Source organism: Culicoides brevitarsis, chromosome 2 (genome assembly GCF_036172545.1).
Source record: "Culicoides brevitarsis isolate CSIRO-B50_1 chromosome 2, AGI_CSIRO_Cbre_v1, whole genome shotgun sequence".
NCBI classification, from domain to species: Eukaryota; Metazoa; Arthropoda; class Insecta; order Diptera; family Ceratopogonidae; genus Culicoides; species Culicoides brevitarsis.
In genome coordinates, this window is record NC_087086.1 from 29,541,226 (window position 1) to 29,554,440 (window position 13,215).

Below are 13,215 nucleotides of genomic sequence, written 5' to 3' on the forward strand. Positions count from 1 at the left end.
TTAAAAGTAAAAAATTATTCTTCATAATTTTATAATGAAAATTTTAAAAGGACTCTTAAATGTTTCTCCTTATCTTATAAAACGAAGAAAATTCAAATTTAATTTAGAAATTTAGAAAGTTTCAACTCTGACGAAAATTTGAAATGCGGTAAAAATACTTAAAAAGACATTTTTCCAATTGAAAAAACCTGCCTCACATTAATTTGAACTAATTCTTGAGAAATTCAATTAATTTTCTAACAGACAGACAGTTTCCCCGAAAATCCACTAAAAATCCTTTAACTCTTTAAAAACTTTCGATACACACGAAACTTGTTCGTTTTCTTGATGATCTGTCATTACTGGCGCGTCGCGTATGTAGAATGTCGTCAAAAACTCTTTCTCGGAAAATGTTTTAACTTTACAATTTTCTTCTTCGTTACGTTTCATCATCGTCGTAGTTTTCCATGTTTTTACCTTGGATTGTTACGTGATTTTACTCGAGAAAATAAACTATAATTTTCTTTGTTCGCAAACTCACGACGACGACGGAGCGCAGAAAATATCTGTATGTGACACAATTTTGTGCAAGTTTTCGGGTAAAAATATATATTCATAGAGAGAGATATTTTCAATAGTAGTTGTTTTACAACAATGACGACAATACACGTACATCGAAAAAAAATGAAAAAAATAGAAAAATAAAAAAAATTGGTATGCCTTTAGGTGCCTGCTCAAAATTTCCATATTCAAACAATTTTCTCTACAATTATCTATGCATCGCATGGCAAAAAATGCAAATTACAGCAAGAGGAGCTGCTCTACCATGTAAAATCTCTCACATTTTATAACAAATTGTGTGCTTTAAAAAAAAAGTTGTTTCAAAAGTTTTTCTCCGTAACGAACGTTTAATTTTCGCAAAATTTTCTCTCCTATATTTATAAAGACTTGTCGTTTTTCCAAATGTCTTAATTTGCCATGTCATGGAACTGTAAATGTTTCACAAATTACTGGAATTGTTGAAGCGTGTAAAAACATTGTTTTTTCTTTTAAACGAAAACTACAGAAAAATAAAAATTAATGCCACACCGAGTGAATTAAACGACATGACGAGTAACGAGCAACAACACCTCGCCTTGTCCATTAAAACAAAAACGAGCAAATTACTTACCCAGCTTTTCTTACTGCACCTGTACAATTGAACGATGCAGCAGCTGTGCCAGTTGCCTTTGCTTTGTACGGTGACGCCATGACACTTTCTCCATCATCCTCGTCGGAGACAGCAGTAGTTAAGCTCATACGATCATCATCTGAAATCTGAAACGAGAGAGAGACACGAAAAGTTCATTAGAAAAAAAAAAGTTTTTTTTTTGTTTCGATAAAATTCTCCGGAGCATGACCTTCTGTGCCCTAATTTGTGCCATAAATTCGAAAATAACACAAAAAATATTTACAAAGTTGTCGTTTGGAGAACAACTAACGATATTAACGCATTTTAACATACAAAATTTTGAAACCACGTGACCTTAGAAAATTTTCAAGCCACTTGATCTGAACAAATTTTCATACCACGTTACTTAAAAGATTTTTTTAAACCACATGACTTGGATAATTCTTCAAACCACGTGATCTAAAAAGTTTTTCAAGCCACGTGAGCTAAAAAAAATCAAACCACGTGACCTAAGAAATTTTTTAAGCCATGTGATATGAAAGAATCTTAAACCAGGTGATCTGAAAAGAAATTCAAACCACGTGATCTAAATTTTTTAAATACGTGATGTTATGGATCTTCAACCCACGTGACTTAAAAGAATTTAAACCATGAGATCTGAAAAAACATTCAAATCACGTTATCTAAGAAGTTTTCAAGCCACATAATCTGAAAAAATTTCAAACCACGTGACTCAAGAAATTTTACGCCACGGGATTTAAATAATTTTTAAACCACGTGATCTGAAAAAATGTTTAAACCACGTGACTTAACAAATTTAAAACCACGTGACTTAAAAATATCTTCAAACCACGTGACCTAATATATTTTCAAAACTGCGAGAATTTTAACCCACGTGACTTAGGAAACTTTACGCAACGTGATCTAAATAAGCTTTTAAACCACGTGACCTAAAATATCTTCAAACCACTTGAACGAATTTTTCTTCGAAATGCGGTAAAAAAAAATTCAGACATTTCACGGTTAATTTGTTGTACTTAATGTTCTCTAGGACGCAACACAGATCTCGCTACTTAGGGCAATGTTGATTGAAATGCGAGAGGGTCTCTAATTGTTCGCACAAAACAAAGCAGAACGTAAAAACAGGCAGATAGAACGAGATGGAGCGAAAGAAAGAAAAATATTCCAGTTCATTTGATACGCTTAATTAAGTCCATAATAGGGAGGAAAACATTTGAAACTCAAATTTTCAGTTTATTCATGACGATGATGAGGACGACGACGACGAACGTTTCGTTGTCTATTTGTCTACACGAGCAAACCAGTCAAGCTAAACGTGAACAATGAACGTCTAAATAACTTTAGGCATTTAAATTGCTCACGTTCGTTTTTTCGTTTCGCACACACACACACAAAACAACACGAAAAAAGATGACAAAACTAAAGGAATATAAAGCAGCCAGCAAGCAACCTCTGCGAACAAGCGTCACATAGGCATATAATTATAATCATTATTATTAAATCTACTTTTTGTGTGGTGTCATAAATTTATTTTTCCTCCTCTCGTTCTCTCTCACTCGAAGCAGAAGAAAAAGAAGCAGCAGAAAAAAAAACTAAAAATAAAGTAAAGGATCATGATGTGCTTTATTATGTGAGATGAAAAGAGAGTGTGCCAGAGATATTTTCTTGCTTTGTTGGCAAGAAAGAGTCTATTATTAAATTTTGCGTTTGAAGCATCATCTGCGTTTTAGGTGAGTTTAAGACTGTCATGTCCCCTTTTGTGAATATTTAAGGTGGAAATTTATTTTCACACATACACGTTGTCATTTAAGATAAAGACAAAGAAAGACATCACGAACATCCTTCATCTCTTCTGCGTTGTTGTTCTCGCATAAAATCCCTTAAAATGTTTATTAATTGATATTTTCCGTACTTTTCCCATGATTAAGAGTTTAAATGTCATTTTTTGCGAAATAATTCTCCTTGTTGAAATTTAGACGTTTTTTCTTATATATTTTTAGAATTTGTGAAGAACGGAGCACAAAAGAAAATTTTCCCTCTTAGTGAGAGATTAATTAATTTTTGTTTTTCTTCAAGTTTTTTTCTGCTGCTTTTCTTCAAATCTGGTGAATAAACAAAGATTTCAGTCATAAAGCGATTATTTATGATGGAGATGGATAAGGAACAGAAAGTGACAAAAGATGGATTTTCAAGAAAATTGTTGAAGGACGGAAATTCGCAAAGGGGAGATGTCTGGTTGTTGGTTGTTTTTTTGTCAGACTCGTTAAAAGTTTTTCTAATACAATTAGAAAGTTTTTTTTTGGCGGATATCATGACGTCTTTTGTGACGACTTTCTGACAGAAAATGGTAAAAGGTTATAATTTTCAACTTTTTTGCTAAATGGTAAGTCCAACAATTTTCTTTTTTTTTTTTTTTGTATGAAAATTATACTTTGGGCATTTTTTCTTGAGAAATCAAAAATTGCCAGAAATTTTTTATTTCAAAGTTGATTTTGACAGAAAATATTAGAAAGTTAAAGTTTTTTATATGAAGTTAGATGAAGATTTATTTTAATGAAAAATTTTATAGAATATCAAATTAGTGAATTATTCAAAAAAAATTAAATATTAATTTTTAATTAATTTAAAATTTTTATTATTTTATTAATTTTTTTTAAATAATTTTTTTAAAATTTTATTTAAATTTTTTTTTAACTATTTTTTGCCTTGTTTTTAAATTAAATTATTTATTATATTTTTTTTAAAGAAAAAATTAACATTCGAAAATAAAAAATCGACAAAAATATTGATTTTTCTCTTTTTTCGAGATTTTATTTGTCAATTATTCGCAAAATAGCGAAATTAACATTTTTTGACCTTCCAGTCACTCAAAAAGTTGACATTTTTCTTCATTTATTTACTCATAACGTCTTTGGAAGCTAAATCACTTTATTTGACCCGAATCTGTCCCTTTTTCTCCAAACATTTCTTTCTTTCTCACTTTCTTCAATTATTTTATTTATACTTTCCCAAAAAAAGCAGTATCGCAACCGTCATCGTCGTCTCCTGTGTCATTAACTGCCATTCCTTTATTGGGTTCATGCGTGTCCAATTACCGAGAACGAAGTCGCTTGCTCACCAAACGAAGAAAAAAACAAAAGCGCAAAAAAGGTCTCGATGCTAATAACAGCAATAATAATAATATAATGGATGATATTTAATCAAAGGTACGCAGAAAACCCCGTTTTTTGACAGAGAAGAAAGGTCGTGACATGTTCTCACCTTTACTTAACTATTGAGTACGCAATTTCAATTCATGACAACGACGACGACGATGACGAAGGAAGAAAATTTATGCAAGACTGAATCTGAACGGACTTGTCTATTTATATCTGCTTTGCGTATCTAATTTACCCAGAAATACTTAATATTAAGCAACTATTATCATTATTTCGTTGCCCGCCTCTTTCATTCCCCACACTCCTTATACGACGACAAAGCCGTACATAAGCAACATGCGTATTAATAATTCAATTAAAAATCGATTATTATTAATTAGGAATGCTTTTCCCTCATGGTTATTGCTAATATTGCTATCTCGCGAAGAACGTAAGCCGCTCATGACGATGATGAATGTCAGTCACTAACTCTTCCATTCATCATTCATACGCCAAAATTATAGGGAAATTACAGGAAAAACCCTAATTTGACCCAAATTTCGTCTGAAATTCCGGGTTTAATCAGCAAAGTACTCGCAGCGAATTAAGACGAAAGATTAAGACTGTGCGTTGTCGTGCCCGTGCGTGAAAAATAAATAAATATGAGGATTATTATTAAAAAACTTTTTTTTTCGGGCTACGTATCTGCATGGAGAAGCAGAAGTTTGTCAAACTTTTAGTCATAAACATGCCAAGTTTCTTTGTCTTTCGTTGGCACAAAATCGTTGATTGGAATCATGAAACTTGTATTTTTTCATCTTTCTAGAGAACAAGACACAAGAAAAAACAGCAAAAAGTCATATCCATTAAATATTTATTAGGTGTCTGAATATTACTCTGGAGAACAATTCTCTCACAATTTTTTTGTTTTTGTAAAAAATTATAGTTGGGGATTCCAATTGATGGACAGTTTTATTGCTCGAGCATTGAACGGGAATTTTCTGAATATAACAAAGTCGAATTTGGAAAAAAAAGGTAAGTAAATTTATTTTTATTATTTTTATTTTAATTTTCTTTTACAGAAGAAGTTAAATCACATGCATAATATCAGTATGAAGACAAAACTTGAATCAAAATTTGAAAACCAACTAGTGAGAAAAAGGACTATCCTGAAGCGAATATTGCCTTCAAAAATTTATTCATTAAGCGAGCAAGAATCACCATGCACTTGCAAAAGTAAAAACCCTTTTTAAGCAGAATTTGTTTAACGACTCAAAGTGCTTAGATGGAAACACATTGTATTTTATCATTTCATATTTCGAAGAATTTTGATGACCTAAGACCTTGTAAGCCGATTTTCAAGCCTACTTCATGGTTTGTGTGCGTAGTCTGGACTCAGAATGTTGAGTCATGTGAACAATGGACATCAAAGTACGAAAATTTTTGCTTTAGTAAAGCCTTTGATGGTCCAACCATTAAAAAGATCATAATGAATTTTGAAATAAGGGATATTTACGACGCGTCAGATTTGGCTGCAGGCGCAGGTGCAAGGCGAAATTGTTATCGGATACTTCTTAAAAATACGGAACGATGCACAAAAATCTTACGGAGCAATCAAAAAGGAAGCAGTAGACGTTATCTTGGCTATAAAATATTTCAAGAGCTACCCGTTTCCAAAGTCATGCGTATCATGTCTCTCGTTTCGCCACTCCGCAAGAAACTGTCCGAAGAACGACCCCACAATGTTCCTTTGCCGAAAGTGCGGGATCGAGAGCAAACAACAAGCTCGTGTTGAAATATGGGGTGGAAAATTCACGGTAATCATGGACCTTCAGGCTCTAACTTACACCCGTACTTGCGCTTGGAAATTACGACATGATTTTAAAAGACAGAGCGGCAGATAAACACCTTTGAAGTAACTAAACTTCATGTGAAGTGAACAATAAAGAAAAAAATTACAAGAAAATTGGTTTGGAGTCGGTATTGAGGCAAAAAAAGCATCACCTGATATGGTCACTTTAAAGGAATTTTAAATCAAACTTATTTCACCCAACAAAGACAAAGTTAAAATATTTTCCTCTGTCTATAAAATTTATTTTAAAAAATTAACTCACATTCAATTTGATAACTCAGAAACTGTATTTCAGTTCAGTTCAATTTTTTTTTTAAGAAATCAGAGTTAAAAATTTTCAAAATTTATTAAATTAAAATAATACTCGAGCTTCAATCCGACCCAATGTTTGGAAATCCCTAATTAAAAAAAAAGTTCCAAGCATTCCAAAAATAAATCAGGATAGATGCGTCAGTGCGTTCAGTGGTATTTTTGTAACCCAAGCCCATTCAAATTAATGAATTCAGATTAAATTAAACTAATTGAATTTTACATCCTTTAATTTGATTAGCAGGCAAACGTGCGACGACGACTTTTTGTTCTGTAGCTACATTTGTGTTTGTGTATGTGGAAACCTTTTTGTTCAAAATGTATAATAATAATAATAATATTTATTAAAATCTAGCGTATAGTAAAGAGGAGCCTCATAACTTGATTTTCAATGATGATGATGATTTGTTTGTCGTCATGAAGTGTTAGCATGTGTGTGTGTGTCAGGCAGGCAAGCAGGTACGTCGTCGTCGACGAGCTTTTTATGTAAATTTTCAATTGTGTGACAAACTTTTGAATGTGCGGAGGATAAAGCGAGATGTGAATATGCAAATGACGTTCTTCATTATCAACCAATGTGTGTGTGTGTGTGCGTAAATGTGGTTGTGTGTGAAAAGACAAAAACGACACTCGAAACGACAGAAGAGGTGCTGAAAGGTTAAAGGTGTGTTTGTCCTACAATTGACGTGATTATTATTATTTTATCTACTATCGTCGCTATAGCGATTCTCTTTTGAAGTTTAGCGCGTGAGCGAGGTGTTGAAAGAGCCCTTATTTTATTTTTAATCTACTTTAACTTTCGAATAAATTGAAATGAAATGTCTGTCAAGCGAGAAAAGACGAGGAGTTGCGGCGAGATGAGGAGTGAAGAACGAGACAGAGAGAGAGAAAGAGAGGCTTTATTATGAATGCATTAAACTAATTAAAAAAGTTAAAACCATATTTACATCCAGGAAAGTTTTTATTGCTCGTCGTCGTCTGTTTTCTTAACTACCTTCCTCCTGCTAGAAGGTAGAAGGAAAAAGTATGAGAAGGATTTAGAGAGCGACGAAAATGTGTACTGTCCAATGATGTCGTCGTCGTCGAGAAAAGACGTTAACAATAGAATTTAATCGCAAATATCTGACTGCACCATCATTTTATTCTCATTCATTTATTATTATTATAATAACAACACAAAGCTCCCTTTTGTTCTTTTATCCTTCGCTTCATCGTCGTCGTCGTCGTCGTTTTCGTCGAAGTTGTCGTCAACGTAGAACCGAGTTCAAACAATTTGCTGCTATTCTCGTGGTACTAATATATTAGCAACACATCATTGTTTTTATTATCGATATTTTGTTTCCTATTAACACAAACACACGCTCGCATTGAAAAACTACACAACTTATGTTTCCCCAATGCCTACTTTATGTAACAACATTCTTATCTTCACTCCCTCTCATTCGCACATGTATGCCAGAGACACATTCCCAATGACAGAATTATATTCATCACTTACGACGCGTCCTCTGCAAGCTTTCTTACAACAAGAAATAAAATATGGTTCGTTACAATGAATGAAGAGCCCGAAACCGAAGAAGATGTAGAGGAGACCTGTATCTGCAAAAAAGCAGAAGAAGAAGACCAATTGTTGTTACATGCATATGTGGATGAAAATGGATCGTCTAATTTTATTATATTTTGTATATGGACGACGATGGTGGTCGGAGCTTTCATGTTTTTCAACATCTCCAACGCATAAATTCTCTGATATTATTTTAAGGAATTTTCGGTTAGATTGAACAGACGAGGCATTGTCGTGGTCACAAGAGAAATGCAATCAAAGTGAGGTGATTGATTAATTGGGACAGAGAGATAAAGATTAACATGGTGCCAGGTTACTCCATCTCGTACGTATGGATAAGGGTTTGAAGTAATTTCAAGGATATAAATTTAATATATTGCAAAGTAAACATGAGCTCATCAGGTAATGTTTGGAATTTTGGACATGTTTTGAAATTATTTGAGATGAGTTGATTTAATTAGTAAGTTAATTTTTTATGAAAATCTGTTTAAAAATCTAAATTTGATTTTTTTTAAATTTTATTAACTGTAAAAAATAATTATTTTTGAAAAAATTTAAACTCTGGTTCAAAATTGATAAATAAAAAAAAAAATTTTTAATATAAATATTTATTTTTTTTAAATAAATTTAATTAATTTTTTTAAAATAAATTTAATTAATTTTTTTTATAAAAATATTTTTAAAAAATTACCAAAGAAGTATTTAATTTTCTTGATAATTGCATCAAAAATTGAAAATTCGATGATTTAATTTAAAATTAAAAAAAATACCTTTTTAAAAAACTTTTTTGTAAAAAATTGCTATATGAGAGATTTTTATCTAATTTTGTAGGAACCAATTTTGGTTAGTTATAGCAAGTTTGAAATTTTTACATTCATTAAACTTTAATATAAAATTCCACAAAATACCAGACGTTTCCACTTTCACACAAGATTTCCTCTTGATTCCGGAACAACCTCTTTTTTTTGACTGGATTTAAAAAAAAAGATTTACGTTAATATTAAGCCTTCAAAGCAACTTTGCGGTTTTTAAAATTAAAATTTCAGATAAAAATCAAGCAAGCGTCCATTCATCTCATCGCAGCAGAACTTTTTGCATCTCTTTCTCGGTAAAACGAAAAATGTAATTCAATGTTTGCACAACCAGAAAAACCCAACACATTACAGCATTATTGCTCCAACGAGAAGCATTCGAGCAGAGCAGTAAGCAGCCATAAATTACACAAAACAGGAAATTAAATCTCGTTGTAACTAATTTTAAAAGTTCAATCATGCTGTAATAAATAAAAGTGCCTGAAACAGAATCGCTCCTCCGTTTACTTTACACTTTTCCACTTCAATGTCGTTCTCGTCGTCGTCGTCGCCACGCACGATAAATATCTTCTTTTTCTCTCACTCTCGCTGCTGCTGTCGCTGCTGTTTCTTAACAACCTCCAACACGCTGTAGTACATTATTGTTATTATTTTTCTTTTATTTGGATAAATATCGTTGTACATGGCACAAGTACAAGAAAAAAATAAAGAAGTAAAAAAAGGGAATTTACACAAATCGAAACTTTTTTAAGCGTATCGTAATCTGAAAATAATGCGCAGATACATCCATCGCTCGCTCGTTTTATGTGTCACGCCTAATTTTTGAGCGAAAACTCATCATCTGAGAAAAAAAAAATACGAAAGTTGTCGTTTTGAGGAACAACCAACGATAGTATCGCATTTCTAATTTTATACATTTTTATAAACTTATTAAAAATTTCAAACCACGTGACCTGAGAATTTTTCAAAATACCAAAAAAGGTTCAAAATAGGTCACGTGGTTTGAAAGTCTTTAATTTTTTCAAACCACGTGACTTGAAAAATTTTTAAAGCACGTGACTTGCAAAGTTTAAAGTCATGTGGTTTGAAATAATTTCAAGTCACGTGGTTTGAAATACTTTCAAGTCACGTGGTTTAAAAATTTTTCAGATCACGTGGTTTGAATAACTTTCAAGTCACGTGGTTTAAAAAACTCTCAAGTCACGGGGTTTGAAAAACCCTCAAGTCACGTGGTTTGAAAAATTCTCAGGTCATGTGATTTTAAATTTTTTTCAAGTCACGTGGTTTGAAAAACTTTCAAGTCACGTGGTTTGAAAAACTTTCAAGTCACGTGGTTTGAAAATCTAAAAAGACCCAAAGATTTTCAAACCACGTGACCTAAAATTTTTCTAAGCTACGTGACTTTAAAGTATTTTCAACCACGTGACCTGAAAAAATTTTCTCAACATTTTTTCTTCGAAATGCGTTAAAAAAAATAAAGGAAAAAACACTCAGCTCAGAGATAAGTTACGAGTAATCGAATACTTCTTCAGCTAGTCGTCGTAAGTAGATGATTGTTACGCGTGGCTGCGTGCTGCTGCTGCCTGCCACTAAAATAGCACACAAAAAAACGCACAAAGAAACAACTATAGAAGCATGGCGAGTTGTTTAGTATGCCAGAAGCATCCAACCTTTTATTTTGATGCCTCTTCTCCCGAAAATACACACAGAAAAAAATATGATATCCTTTTACCTGGCGCACAAAAGCAAGGCGAAAAACGTGGCTTGTGTATTTATTTTGTAAAAAGCCGTAACTTAACCTTTTATTCGAAACACACAACTTTTTCTTTTTTGCGTGCCACAATGCTCACTTTCTGCTGACACAAAAATTATGATTTGAAGTTGCTTTTTCTGCTTCTTTTGTTATAATAAACATATAATTTTATTTATTGCTTTGCTGCTCATTCGGCAGTCCCAGCCACACATGATTTTATTAAAATTAAGTAAATTTTTCCATTTTACACCCAATTCGAATCCCCTCCGCGCTTTTTGCACGTAATAAAATGTTAATACGTAATTATGTTATTCGTGTGTCTGTGAGGATATAAAAAAAGTTGCAAATATTCATTTTTATTATAAAATCGTTTAAATCCACATAAATAAATAATGAGTAAGTGAACGCAAACAAACACGCATGAACGCACACGATAATGATCAACTCAGCTCGGCAACGCATGAAAAAGTAAAAAGTATGCGGTTTATCTAATACGCACGACCTTTATTATTACCTTCCAGTCCTTCACGTTTTGTCGATCTCTCTCTTTGTATCTCGTTCTGTTATTCTTTTTTTTCCGCTGCCTGCCTTAAATTTCATGATTATTACCGTTATTATCATCATCCATATTTAATACGTGTGGGTTCTGTCTCGGTTATGTTTTTATCTCTTTAGGGATTTATTTGTATTTCAGCTTGTTATGCGAGAGTTCAAGCGATTTATACGGGCATGCAAAAGAAGATTGTTTCCTAAGATGAATTGTTTTTTTTTCTGTTACAATTGCTGATGGTTTTTTTTTTATTTTCTCTTCTGTTTCGTGTACCTGATTAACAAAAGTTAACAACAAACAGAATTTTAGATTTGAATCAAAGTTCATGAGAAAATTTCTTCTTTTCCCCTTTTTTCGAAGGCAATCATCTTCCTTCCTTCCTTCCTAACATAATAAATATATTTGAAATAATCCAATAGACATTTTTCTCGAAAATATTCGAAAATCCTTTTTGACCAAAAATAACACAAACATTTTTCACACCATTATTAAAAATGTTTATAAAAAGAGGGTTCGTTGTGTGTTTGTAAGTGGCAAGTGAATGGAGGTTCATTCATATTTTGAAACCCAATTTTTTTTTTTTTTTGGCCATAAAGAAGACATACATACAAACTGAACTTTATTGTTTGTTCAATTTAGACATCATTTTATTTTATTTATTTTTTGTCGAAAAAAATTATTATGGAAGTCCTAAAAATGAAGAGAAATAAAGTTATGTCATGTAAAGAACTGAACTCAAATGAGCTGTTCTGTGTGTTTGCCACGACACAAAATTTTGTAAGAAGAAGAAGAAGAATAAGGAAAAAAAGTGGATAAGAAAGAAATTTTAAATGGAATTTGGTTTATCTGGAGAATTTTGCTTCGTTCTCATTTTCATTTAATTTCTTATTTTTATGAATTGGAACGTTTTGCGAGGGAAAATTGTGTTTAATGGTTGATTTTTGTCTGTCTTTTGTTTATTCAACCATTTTTTTTTAATTTTTAGTAATTTTCATCTAAGCCGATGTTGAGTTTTTGTTTAAATTTAAAATTTTTGATCTAAAAATCTGAAAAATAATTTTGAATTCTTGAATCCGTAATTTTTCTCAAATATTTCTAAATTTTTTTTAAATCCAAATCGTTTTAACTAAAAATTTAATAATTTTTTTTTTAATTTTTAATTAAATTGTTAAAATTATTGAAAGTTTTGATGTTTTTTTTTAGCTCATTTTTAGCTTATCAAAAAATTTTCTGAAAACTTGAAAAATAATTTTTAATTTCGTTCCATTTTTTAGTAATTTTAAGTTAAGTTAAGTTACTTTAGTTAAAATTGTGAAAAATTTAAAATAAAATAAAAAAATAAAATTTAATTTTCAATAAAAATTTTAAATTTTTTTAGTATTTTTTATTATTCATTATTATTATTTTTTATTATTTTATTATTTTTTTTATTATTTTAGTTATTTTCAGAGTATTTCAATTAAAAAATTAAATAAATTAAAAAAAAAATAAAAATTACTGTCAAAAAATTGTGAAAAATTTAAAATAAAATAAAAAATTAAATTTTAATTTTTAATTAAATTTTCAAATTAATTTTAATTTAAATTTTAATTAAAAATAAAAAAAAGTTAGAATAAGAAAATTAAGGATAAATTTCGTTTTTCAATACGAAAATTCTTAAACATTGAAAATATTTTAAAATTTTTTTTAAGAATTTTAAAATTTTCATTTTTTTATATTGCCCCATTGGATTTTCTACTTTTGAAAAGGAGTAAAAAAAAACGTAAAAAAAAATTTAGAGCGGCCTAAATCATTTTTTAATTAAAAAAAAATTTTTTCTTGAACTGCTGAGTTTTAAAAATTTAAATCCGTAATTTATCTCAAAATTACATTTTTTTTTTAATTTTTAATATTTCAAAAATTCTTAAAATGTGATATTTAATGCATTAAAATATTCTGGAGTGCTTTAAAGAAGAGATTTCTGTTTACTTTTTCCTTCCAAAACAACACAATTCTCTTAAATTTACTTTTGTTCAGATACCTTTTAAATCAAAAACAGAAAAAAACATTTCTTGTATTGACTTGAAA

The 13,215-nt window shown here is 30.7% G+C and overlaps 1 protein-coding gene across 5 annotated transcripts in view; it reads right to left on the reverse strand.

Annotated features, from left to right (window-relative positions):
- LOC134832165 (protein still life, isoforms C/SIF type 2-like) overlaps positions 1–13,215 on the reverse strand; it is a 107,295-nt gene that overhangs the window by 58,840 nt on the left and 35,240 nt on the right. For all 5 annotated transcript variants that reach the window (XM_063846092.1, XM_063846093.1, XM_063846091.1 and 2 more), the window contains one exon: positions 1,151–1,296. In XM_063846092.1, the coding sequence (XP_063702162.1) occupies positions 1,151–1,296 (146 nt within the window). The remainder of the gene's footprint in view (positions 1–1,150; positions 1,297–13,215) is intronic.